The 12,802-nt window shown below is 34.2% G+C and overlaps 1 protein-coding gene across 1 annotated transcript; it reads right to left on the bottom strand.

Moving 5' to 3' along the window:
- Window positions 1–1,577: 1,577 nt before the first annotated feature.
- On the bottom strand, window positions 1,578–12,318 carry LOC144556396 (AP-2 complex subunit alpha-1-like). Its single transcript, XM_078304742.1, has 27 exons — window positions 11,899–12,318; window positions 11,139–11,270; window positions 10,755–10,880; window positions 10,235–10,297; window positions 10,047–10,144; window positions 9,229–9,436; window positions 8,795–8,866; window positions 8,610–8,702; window positions 8,137–8,238; window positions 7,959–8,056; window positions 7,699–7,780; window positions 7,503–7,591; window positions 7,309–7,414; window positions 7,148–7,213; window positions 6,834–6,940; window positions 6,347–6,451; window positions 6,138–6,258; window positions 5,819–6,001; window positions 5,340–5,714; window positions 4,234–4,314; window positions 3,976–4,140; window positions 3,712–3,798; window positions 3,496–3,621; window positions 2,729–2,809; window positions 2,580–2,651; window positions 2,400–2,479; window positions 1,578–2,319 (listed from the first exon to the last, which is right to left on the bottom strand). Exons 1-27 carry the CDS (start codon window positions 12,028–12,030, stop codon window positions 2,157–2,159), a joined length of 3,213 nt encoding a protein of 1,070 aa, XP_078160868.1. The 5' UTR covers window positions 12,031–12,318; the 3' UTR covers window positions 1,578–2,156.
- Between the last annotated feature and the right edge of the window lie 484 nt (window positions 12,319–12,802).

A 12,802-nucleotide genomic window follows, 5' to 3' on the forward strand; every position in this document is an offset into this window, starting at 1 on the left:
TTAGGGGATTGAGATGCTCAATACTAATTTATTGTTAATAGTTATTAACATTATTTAAATGAAACAAAATTTTCTTAATTAGAATATTTGAAAAATAGTAAAATTGTAATAAAAATTAGGGAAATGGCAATTTTTTTTAAGAAATTCATGAAGAAAAAGAATAATTATTAGTGTACAATGAATAAAATCACTAATTAAACGAGTTCTAAAAAATTGAATTTTATAAAGTGAACTTTCACATGAGACATACTCATTTATAATTATTCATAAAATCAGTTGCATTCAAATTTTTAATTCCTTAATTAGATGTGTAATCTATATTAATTATATTAGAATAATTGCAAAAATAATTATTATTTGATATTTCCGATAATAGAAAACCATTTGTAATTAGAAATTAGACTAAGTAACTTGGTACCATAGTATATAACTTCTACAAAATTCGGATGCAAGAATAAGAAAATATAAATAATTATACCTTATTTTGAAATTTTGTCCCACCTTATGACGGTCAACGAAAATATGATCTAATATAGGTCGGCCCATTTATAATTATTAATGTGACAATCATATATGCAATGATACCAGATGGGCTGAATTTTGACAAATGGGCTAAATTTTGACGATATTTGGAAGGCCCATTAAGCAGCTCGTTATTTTGTTCCTTTTTCTAACTTCTATAGTTTGACCGGTTCATACTTTATACTGGTAGCTGTTATGTGAATTTTATGAAATTGAGATTTGTTGTTGATGCTATCTGAGATATGGGGCATCGTCGAAATTTTAGAAGCTTTAAAAACACGAATTTGTAAGTTGCATAATGCATATGCACAATAAAGGTTTTCATACACTGTGAATCTTCTTTTCCTTTTTCTGTTTCCTTTTCTTTTTGAATTTTTTTAGCATTTTATTTATTACAGTTGCCCTTTATGTGGAAGTCAACAAACATTCGAACTCATTTTTATCAATCTATTATGATTTTTACATGTACGTTTCATTTTATTTCTTAGATAGCACTAGTATCAAGTCTTTTAGCTTTTCATTGAACAATGTAATACTTTTCACCGTGGAGTTATAACTTTATGTTAGATGATCAATTAAATTCTAAATTAACTCAAATTTGATACACACTCTATCTAAAATAAATAAAAACATATCTATAATATTTTTAAGTTCAAATGGATATATTATTAATGTTGGATGTATACTTGAATTGTCTTTTTAATAATACTTCAAACTCGCCCATAAAATGACATATGATTACAGCTAATTTCCATGACCAATCCGTCTGTGAATGCATTATTATTATTTTTTGCTTGGTTACTTGGGACCAGTTATATTTCAGAGCTTATAAAACAAATCCAATCTCGTCTTTCAAACAAATCTCAGCACTCAAAGGGCATTATGCTTCTACGTAGAACCTTTCAAAATAATATTTGCAAGGAGCAAAAACATTAAATATTACGAAGATTATAAAACAACCAAACTATATACAACTGTTTCTATCTTTATTTTCCTTAAGGCCTGTAGATTGTGATATGTAATTTTGTATATGACTCGTAAACTATATACCATTATTGATATTAAATCGTTGGAAACAGCTTTGATCATTCAGAAATCCTGTAAATCATAAATATACAAATTCAAAGCTTATGATCAAGAGGCTAGGATATGCCCAATTAGCATGCACAAGGTTTAGAGGTTCACTCAGATGTACAAAATAACTCATTGCCCTATGTATCTCCTACCACTTATCAATACAAACAATGGTGCAACACAAAATAAAGCTTTTACAATGGTTGAACCAGCAAAACAAAAATAATCACACAAAAAGCTAACCTTCTACCGGACCCACAAAGTAACAACCCTTATGGTAAAACTGAGAATAAAAGAGAAAGCAAGCATGCACACACTGACTGACAATACCTCTATTACAAGGGGCCTTACAACAAATGGCCCCAAAGAATCAAACAACATTCCGGCATTTTGTACTATGAAAGGGCCTCTTTACAAAATTGTCTTTACACTGCCATCCTCTTCTTCCATGAAACCCTTTCGACAAATGCAACATTGTTCTTACCAGGTAAGTTAATTGTAGCATCTTGTTTGAAATGTGCTGTATAATATATCTAGGATGTAACCGGCTTGTTTAAATATCATAGAAGGCCAGCGAGCATGGCACCGGGATCGTTATAACTACCCGGAGTCTGTGGAGATTGTGGCTGAACTGGAGCGGGTCCCACAGGACGAGCCACTGGAGAGGATGATTGCATAGCCAATGGAATGTTGATCAAGTGCTCTTTAATGAATTCTTTCAACCTAACAAGTATATCTTTCATAAGCTACAACTGTTGAAACCTACTAAGAAAGTAATTATAAAGAAGGCCATAGAGATATACTCGAATGTTAATGCAGGATCGCCTGAGGCAAGTGTCATGCGTAGCTGTGTTCTGTCTGATGGGTCTGTTTCAACCCGTACCTATCGAAAGATAATACATCAACAAGGAGTTAACATGTGGAGATCAATGAAAATAGAAAATTTTATTCTAGAAAACACAATATAAATAATTTTATCTTACCAAGCAAAGCAAAGCCCGGGTGCTTTCCGAGTAGAAGGTACCACAAGCAACCAAGTTATTTGGATTTGTATCCTGGCCAGTGGAAGAAAATTTCAGTAACTGAATTGGAGAAAATAACGAAGGAATTTAAGAAAGTTAAAGTAACATACTAGCCCTGGAGTAACCGCCAAGTGAAGGCTCATAAACAAGTTAGCCATTTCAGGAAGGGTCATAGGTTTTACGCCTCTAACCTGCTCAGTAAACAGCAACAAATCAACATTAAATGTTATTTAATTTTTCTAGTAACTTAGAAAGCAGTATTGACTTTTGCTACATGGATAATAGGGGTCCGGCTAATTTGCTGCCGGCAGCATTTTAGCCGGAGGTGCTGGCACCATATTTTTTATTTTCTGATGTCCAAACAACAAATCCAAACCGTTAGATGTTTAATCTATATTATAATCTACTTGGAGACCAAATTTTACATTTTTTGGAATTTTTTTACTATTTATTAAGCTGGTTTGAAAACCGCTGATTTCAGTAAATTTCTGCAGCATTGAAATCAGCGGTTTTCAAACCAGCTTAATAAATAGAAAAAAAATTCCAAAAAATGTAAAATTTGGTCTCCAAGTAGATTATAATATAGATTAAACATCTAACGGTTTGGATTTGTTGTTTGGACATCAGAAAATAAAAAAAGCCCCGGCAGCACCTCCGGCTGAAATGCTGCCGGCAGCAATTTAGAAAGCAGTGTTGACTTTGTTCTGGATGTATAAATGGTAATCTTGACTCTGCTCAGTGTTGAACTTTCTGAGAGATGCAAAAGACCTTATTTTATTGTCAGTGGTATTGCTAGGACTACTGCATTAAAATTATTGTTGTTGTTTGCACTTATTTATACCACTAAATTTTTAGAGAAACACAAAATTATTTATACCACTTCTTGAAGCTTCAAAGGGGGCCCAGCAACAGCTTTCCATTGTGGGAAGAACTCTTCAGGTGTCAGTGCAATTGGTTGCATGAACTTGTTCAACACTGCCGGCAACCGAAGCTTGGCATTAACCTTCATTAAACAAACACGTAACATTTACTGTTAGTTGTCACTCAACTGCCAAATCAATTATTTAGAGTAAAAAAAGGAAAAGAAACACACAGCTGTAGCTCCAAAATTATAGGAGAAATCTAGGACAGCAACATCTCTGCTCGCTCGAAGGTTGATAACTTCAATTGGACATTGCACCTGACAGAATGCAAAAAGTATTATGGTATGATTAAAAAATAAATGAAAATAGTCTACATAGAATAGAAAACCAATCCATTGAATATCACACGCTTCTGTTTTTATACCAAACTTCAGCCATAAAAACCCAAGAAAATGGAAAAAGAGTGCAAAGATGAAAAGGCACCCGTCACTGACCTGAGCCCTAGGAGGAATAGTATCAGGAACAGAAGAGGGTTCCATTTTTAAATGGGCCGGAGGCAATATTAGAGCCCGCACTGATCCAAGAGGTGCTGTATTTTTGTTGCCAAAGAAGAGAATAAGGCGCCCATGATGGGCCCGCCATTCAGCCTTCACACCAATCTGCCAAAGTAGGAAGAGTATATAACATTAACCAGAAAAAAAAAAAAAAAAACTGAGATATTATAATGATACAGAGACTTTTCAGAGGGAAACCTGAACATATGGGTCCTCGTATAATACTCCACTGTCTTTCAGGCAAAGCAGATGAAATTTCTCAGCAATATTGACAACCGGCTGTATAATTAGAGGTAAGAAAATTTGATCATGTAATAATATAGACATCCATCAACTAGAAACTGAAAAATATGATAAATGAAACAACTATAAATATGAATTCAACATGAATACAAAATTCTTTTGAAAAAAAATGGCGAAAGGCAGATATTTTAGGGCACCATAGAATTCCATTACAAGTCAAAACTACACTGAACTGTCTCTAGTTGTGTGTGTCAAGATGTGAATTAGGATTTGTGCTATCTTTGAGATTCTGATATGTATCTCAGTTTGGAATGTTTCTCTCAGGGATATATTTCTCTAGCTAGTACATCTCTACTTTCTCTCTCTGGTGCATCTATTTTGGAAAGTCTGTATTTGGTATTACACAGAATATATAAATTGTATTTGGTAGTAGATATCCTCTATAAGAATATGTTGTAATTCATATATATAAACTCAGGGTATTGTCTTTGTGGAATAAAAGAAAGCTTTTGATAATAATTGCTATTTTTCAGTTTCAATTCTATCTAAATATTGGAGTAGAACTAGGGTGTTCTTAAGTTCACCAAGCCCCTTGGTGAACTCAAGTCTAAAACCCATCAAATCGGCTTTAAATGACGAATCCGAACTGTTGAAACCAGCCTACCTTACGAGTGATGCATCTACATGTGAAAATTTTAAACATTCGAATTAAATTCGTATAAAGTCAATCAGTCAAAAAACATTCAAAAAATGAATGCATTAAAATTAATTTATTAACCTTCTAATTTTGACCGATTGACTTTATACGAAATTAATTCGAATGTTTAAAATTTTCACATGTAGGCGCATCACTCGTAAGGTAGGCGGATTTCAACGGTTCGGATTCGTCATTTGAAGCCGATTTGACGGGTTTTAGACTTGAGTTCACCAAGGGGTTTGGTGAACTTAAGAACACCCTAGTTCTACTCTAAATATTGTCATAAATCTTCTCAGTTTGACCAAAATATATTACCCAATCACACAAGACAATAAAAAGAAAGCTGTTGACGTAGGAAACTTACCTGAACTGAGTTTGTTTGATCCTCCAGAGTAGTGATAGCCAAAGCACCTGCCAATTCTTGACCCAAATCCAAGCCCTGGTTTAGGTTTTGTTCCGGTACAGCTGCAACAGGAGCTGCTGGGCCTGAAGGAGGAACTTGTGGGCCTGGAGGAGCTGGTGGACCCTCTATCATAAGAGGCCCCAATAGATCCACAAGCAAATCTCCTGCTGAGGGAGGAGGCTTTGCCGGCACAGGTTCAGCATTAATTGGTACTACTACTGGTTCAGGTTGAATCGGTGCAGGTTCAGGTTCAGGTTGAACTGGTAGCGGTTCATCTTTGCTCTCTGTTATCACTGCTAAACCATTCTCTACAGTTACTTCGTGCTCAACTTCTTCCTACATATCAGAATATGAAAAACAAGCGCACAATAAATATACAAAGGGTAAAAAAAACCTAACAATATGGTTCTTCATTACTAATGGAGAGATAGGGAACAAACCACAGTTTGACTAGGTATTCTGACGAGGCTAAGTTGAGGGGTGATGGGTGCAGATCCATTTGCTGAGCGTGGATCTGAAGAAACAACTATGGCAGTGGAACTTTGCTGTTGATTTCTGAGTTTTATCGCACTTTGCTCTGCTGTGTCCACCTCAGCATCTTCAGCTTTTTTCAGCAACGCAGACTAGATTTCACAAGGTAAACAGTTGACTTGTGATAACATATAAGAATCTCTTCATATCATTTTTTTTTACAGAAATCTAGAACTTCCATAAATAATCTAACTCTCATTGTTTTCTATTGAATTTAAATCTTGATACCTGACGTTCGGGGAATTTCGGCATCTCAGCCAAAACATCAGCTAAGGCAGGGCCCTTACTGCTGAGTTCAAAGTATTCAACAGCTCTTTGCTGAATTTCCACATCAATATAACTCTCGTATCTAATTAAAAAAAAAAAAAGAATATAACTTTTCTCAGTACACCAAGAGATGCACCAAGTAACACATACGCCAGAGAAATATTACTCACTTTCTGAATATAATCAAGATTTGCTCCTGGAGTTCAGGATCCGGCGGCTGAGTGTGCATCAATATCTTGGCATAGCTTGAAAGCAGAATGGCAATAGTATTGGTCCTAAATGAGATGAAAAAGACAAATTATGACAATGCACCATCTGGGTTGTAAACAGATTAAACAGACATTTAGATACAGATTAAACAAAAGATATTAAGCATAAAAAATTTCCATTCTTGTAGATTAGACAATTTTATTAATTGTTTTTATATTATAAGGTAAGAAAAAATGGGAAAAAAAAACAGATTAACAAATCCTTCTTTAGGATTCTCCCAAATCCCAAATCCCAAATCCTTTGCTCCACTCTCATTTTCAAATGAGAATACAAGGATTTCTACTTTCATACAATATCTTAATTATATTCTGTAAAATGATCAATCAATTTTTTTATTCTATTACTTAGTAACTTAATGCCATATGCGAAACTTAATGACAAACTTACGATACAGTAGGGATCTTGTCATTGAGAAGAAGAAACAACTCTTTCGGACTGCAACCTGGTCTATGAGCCAAAAGATGGCCGTACTCTCCAAGAAGGTATGCACTAATCTGTATATTATTTCACCAGTTCGATCAAACAGATTGAAAGGATTTCATATGTAAATATAATACATAACCACATACAAGTTAAAACACAAACTCACAAAATAAACAAGACCTTGCACCAATGCACAGTTGACTACCCATAAGACTGGTATAAAGATAACAGCTTTCAGTTTGAGTGGCACAGGTCATACATGAGAGAATATTAAGTACCTTAACCATTGTTTCATGAGGGGCAGGTTTATCCATATATTCTCTAGCTTTTGATGCCGCGTATGACTGTTAAGGCAATAGTAAGAGACACAATTTAGCAAGGATATTAAAAGAGCTTGGAATTGCATTAGTAAAAAAAAGGTTAAATTTAAGACTAGGACCTGCAAATCCTCGTTGTTAGTAACAAACTGGACTACACGGTACCAAATATCATCGCTGACAAAATCACCGGCTTTGTCTATAAGCTGAAGGATGACATCAACATACCTGCATATGCATAAATAACAATAGCACATTTGGTTTAGATCATACGGATCAACAGTTCAAGTATAATTGTGTGCAGCATTTTTCCTACCATGAAAGATCTGGGGCAAATTTCTCTGCCAAGATTGCAGCTTTAAGTGACAGTTCTTCACGCATGGTAAACTCTGCTGTGTTGAGATACTGAGAAGCCCAAAGGAAATATAGACAACAACCACAGAGTTTTAGTGAACTCAGAACATAAACAATAATTATAATAATAGTAAGAAAAAGAGTTGCATTAGTTTTACCTGCAACAACTCCTCAACAATATCCTTCGCATTAGTGACATCACACATTCCATATAAAAGATCAAGAGCACGCCTTCTAATACTGTAATTGCATTTATAATTAACATACAGAATGGCAAATGTATAAATTGGACAAGATGACTATCACTTAACCAAACAAAAATGTGTTGGTAATCTGCATATGCAATCAAAAATTTGCAATTTTTTATATACAAATCTCAAACATGGTAACCTCGTAAGGATTAAGTTTAAAAAAGTACCTGATATCTGGATCTTTCAAAGAAGTGATGATTTGAGCTTGATGCTTTTTAATAATATCTTGCACATCTGTAACCAATAGCATCCTTGTCATGTTTTCCTGCATATCATACATCAAATTAGACTAAAAACATCACACATATAAATTTCCAAATTTAATGTTAAAAAATGAAAACATACAAGGCCAAGGTAGCGGATATTTGGTTCACGAACTGCAATAAACTTCCCAAGTAGCGCCACACACTGAGTCATCATCTCCTTCTCAGCATCAAGATGCATAACCTATATGGAAACCAAGATACAGTGAGACAATTCATATTCTCAATACCATATAAAATAAATTACGTATTTTAAAGTGCAGGAAAATGGAAGTTAAGGAACTGAACAAAAAAGCAAAGGAATTTTAAGTGGATAGTAACTGTTGGTTCAAATAGCATGATTGTAATTATACAAGTATGTTACTCTACCACTGTATTAATTAAGTTTATCAAACTAATAACTACAAGGGGTCCATCTTAGAAAACAATAAAAAATGCATACGCAAAACTAAATAGTCAGAAAAATAGTTGAACTCAGGCGAGTGCAAAAAAAAATGCAAATACCCACAATAAGTTAATTGTATTAGTAAAACTTGATGTGCATTTAGCACTCACCAAAGCAAGGGCTTCGAAAAGAACAGCATGTGAGGCATTATTTTTGTTAACATTCTTGACAACGTCGGTGCCCATCAATACACGTTGTAAAACCTGTAATACAAAAGAAGAAAATAAAATAAAAAAGGCATTCATTAATAATGGACAACTTAAGTTCTACAACTAATTTCAAGTAAAATAGGTACCTCAAACAGAGCTCTCCTTGCACTAGGGTCCTCAATTGTTGGAAAATACTGAAGAGCCCTCATTGTCTTAACCTGTATACATATTTAAATGGTAACTTATCTGAGAGACTTCCAAGCTTATGTAATAGTTATATTGTCAAGGATTTATCTGTCACAAAACCACCGTAAAGCAATAATGCACTTTTAATGAAAATCCATCTTGTTGTGATTTCCCATTCCAATTTTAGCTATCTTGGTGTTTATTCAGGATTTTTCAATACCGCCTATATTTATGTTATTTTTTTTTCTTTCTGTTATTTTTTAAGAAAGAAAGCCTTTGGAAGAGGACAAGAACTAGCATGAACATACATAAACAGTGGCAATATACCCTGTCTAGTAATATACCTAATTATTTCTGAATTTCAATAAAAAAAAAATAATAAAGAATGAATAACCTGGAGCCAAGGAGATGGGATTCCATAATAAGTATACTCAGGTGGGACATCTTGGTTTCTTGCAAGCCGCTCTAGTATTCTTACACATTTTGGCAAGCAATTCCAGTACACATCAGAGTTATTCGAGACCAAGGAGACAAATAGGCTCATTACAGCTGTCAACACACCGAGGTCACGTTCATCAAGAAGCTGAGCCATCCTGTCAGCCCTGATAAATATAAAAGCAAAAATAAGTGCACAATTTTGTAGCCATGCCTCTCTCTCTCACTACAAAGTAGCACTTCACTTAACATAAAACCATGGATCTTAGACAATAATGATGAGGTTCTCCCAAAGCTTGGTCCTGATTTCATTCTACCCCTCTCCTAGGGGTGGATCTACATATAGCCCAGGAAGGAGGTGCTTAGCCACCTCCATAATTTCAAAAAAATTAAATCATGTTTATTGAAATTTAATTTAGTTTTTATTTTTAACCATGTATATGATTTGCGAAATGTGTGCTTGTAGCCTAGTGGTTGTGGAGACTTGGGTTCAAATTCCAGTGACCACAATATGTATTTTCACAGATTATGCATTTTACATTTCAGCCCCCTCTATCTAAATTTTCTAGTTCTGCCCCTGCTCTCTCCCTCTAAGGTGTACCTGGTTATTACATAAGAAAACATGCTTCTCTTTTGTGAAGAAGGATAGGAAATCTTACTCGCAGCTCTTTTTTTTCAGGAGTACTTTTTAAGATACATTTTTCTTTCTATTGGTATGTTACCAACTAGTGATTGAAGTTAAATTAGCCACCTAAAATAGAATAGTGTTATACATACCATCCATCAACATTAACAACATCAGGGTTCTTTCTGTAAAGTCGAAGAAGACAGAGAGCAGCTTTCTTTCTGACAACTGGCCTACAGCTACTTGAGATCTGTCATGAAAAAAAGAAGGCAATAAATTACTTCGGCAAAATAAGGATATAATATATGGAAGTCTGACTTCAAAAGGCTTTTTTACTTACAAGAAGTCTTTGGACATCAGGGGCTAGTGATTCAGAGAATTCTTTTCCACCAATATTTCCTACCTACAGAGAACAGCATAATAAAAAGAAATTTAATAATACTTGTTTGTAACTTCAAGCCCACTTATGCTAATGTACATTTAATAACCGGAGTAGTCAGTTGTTTTGTTCTTTTTCATATCAGAAGCGGTCAATTGCATAACTAACATTAGTATCACACATGCAGTAAATACATTATTCTTTATAACTTCAAACCACATATACTAAAGTACTATTTTTAAAACCGAATTAGTCACTTGTTGTTCCATTTTAAGTCAGAAGTAGTGACCAACAGTAACTAATATTAGATTCACTAAATGCATTGAAGACCAACATAATTTAAGGAAAATTGAAACCTTAGAACAGATCAATTTCTAATATGGTTATCAAACAGTGGAAATAACAAATTTCCCTGAAAATTTATTACTGTGTTTTATCTTCATTTAGTATTCTCGGATAATTAAATGGAACATGTACTAACCATTGTCAGAGCTAAGCACTGGAAAGTCTCATTGCGCCCGATAATGTCATTCCTGACAGTATTTATTACCATCCTCAGGAAGTCATGGTTCTCGTTTAATAGGCATGAAGTTACTATATATCCAACCTATGCAACACATGTGAAAATGGCTATTACTTTATGTACAGCATTGCATTATGTCTAACAAAGAAAACAACAAAAAGCGGAACCAAAAAATAAAAGGACAGCAGTAACGTGCCAGAACAGTTAACGACATGTGCTAACTGCAGCATAACAGGAATAACCAAAAAAAAAATTTCAACTACCATTTTCTGAGTGGTAAATACTTTCCTATTCCATTTTTTTATCGCTTTAATTTCTAACAGCACAATGAAATATATGTACCTGTTTCTCCGGATATTTTGGTGCAGATATTAAAGAAACGGCCTCTGCATGACCAAAATCGACATCATAACCTAGCATGTATATGTAAAGCATTTTCCAAACATACTTTTTCTTCTCATAAGGTGACAAGCCCTGTCAGAAAGAGTTAGCTTATGTCAGTATTTATATTGTATTTCTAAATCAGTAATAACAAAAAAATTTAAAAATCAAAGGTCATCTTATGACAATCCATTGTCATATTATCTTTTCTAAAAACTACCAGATTTCATGGCATTATTCTTGATAGACTCTGCAGCTTTCTCTCACATTTCTAAAAAAATTCTCACTTAAATTGGGCCAAAAGCTTTAGAAATAATAAGTAAGATAAATCATGCAATCCACAAGAAAAAATAAACAAAAATTCCAATAATGACCTTAACTTCTTTTCCCCTAATCTTTAGTAAATCATGTCTTCTAACCTTAACAAATAATGAACCTATCTTTGGAAATCAATCCCTATTCAACACACTGCATGAAAAGAACAGGAATACCGAAAAATTATTATCCTTGAAATTACTACCATTGACCGAATAATACTGAATTTATTACTTTTGCATTTCCATAGTTATCCTTGTAGAATATGGAACAAGCAAAATCAATTTCATATTCAATCAACAGTTGCAAGAGCTACACCCACATCAGTCAATTGGTCAACCCACTACGCGAAATTCAGCTAATTAACCTAAAAATCCTCAAAAGGACGATTAAAGCAGTAATTAACCTTTTCATTTTTGAAGCGGGTTCTGATATTGCCAAGCTCCTTATCAACCCGAAGCCTCTCCTGCTCTTTGTTCTGACAATTCCTTACATCACTGATGAACACTGACAGCCCTCGCATACCTGAGAGAGCCATTTTCACTGTCGGATCCGATCCAACGGGTCAGATCCGTGTCTTGCCACAATAGATCTAGCGCTGAGAAACTCCCCTTCCGACCCAGCTGGAAAATTTCAACCTCCACGAATCGAAGCTGATATGGAGGTGCGATTGGAAATGGAAGATTCTAATCGGAGAAGAAGATCCCAGATGAAAATAGTGGCTGATCGCAGCTTCAGTTTTGTTTTTTCCTCTTTTTCTCCGCGCTGTTCTTCTCGAACCAGTTTTTCGCTGGTTTTGGTCAAAATTAATTAATTATATGAAAATATTACGGTCGCCCCCGTTTGTCAAATAGAATAATACTATTCAAAAGGGAAAGATTTTAATAAAGCAGTTTTGACTTCATACAGTGCGAGAACTATAGAATCAAAACAGGATTGCACATGTTTTGTGCGCTGCGTGAAGCTAAAACTACTGTGTTAAAGTGTTACCCCTATTCAAATAATGCAGTCTTTAGTTTGCAATATCAGTTAGGATAACGAAAAGGTAGATTCTACAAGAATAATAATAATAACTTTACAATTATTACTGATAATAATTAAAAATGGCGATATTACTGATAAAAATAAAATATAGTAATTAAATAATAATAATTATTATATTTATTATGACTACGATGATATGCTGGTATCGTACATTGTAGATTGTACAACAATAATAATAATACTTTTGGGGTTTTACGTATATATCTGGAAACTTTTCTGGCATTTTGGGACATTTCAGATAAATTTTAAGTCTCCATGCATTCCTG

The sequence above is a fragment of the Carex rostrata genome, chromosome 7 (assembly GCF_964058835.1).
Source record: "Carex rostrata chromosome 7, lpCarRost1.2, whole genome shotgun sequence".
In the NCBI taxonomy this organism is placed as follows: domain Eukaryota; kingdom Viridiplantae; phylum Streptophyta; class Magnoliopsida; order Poales; family Cyperaceae; genus Carex; species Carex rostrata.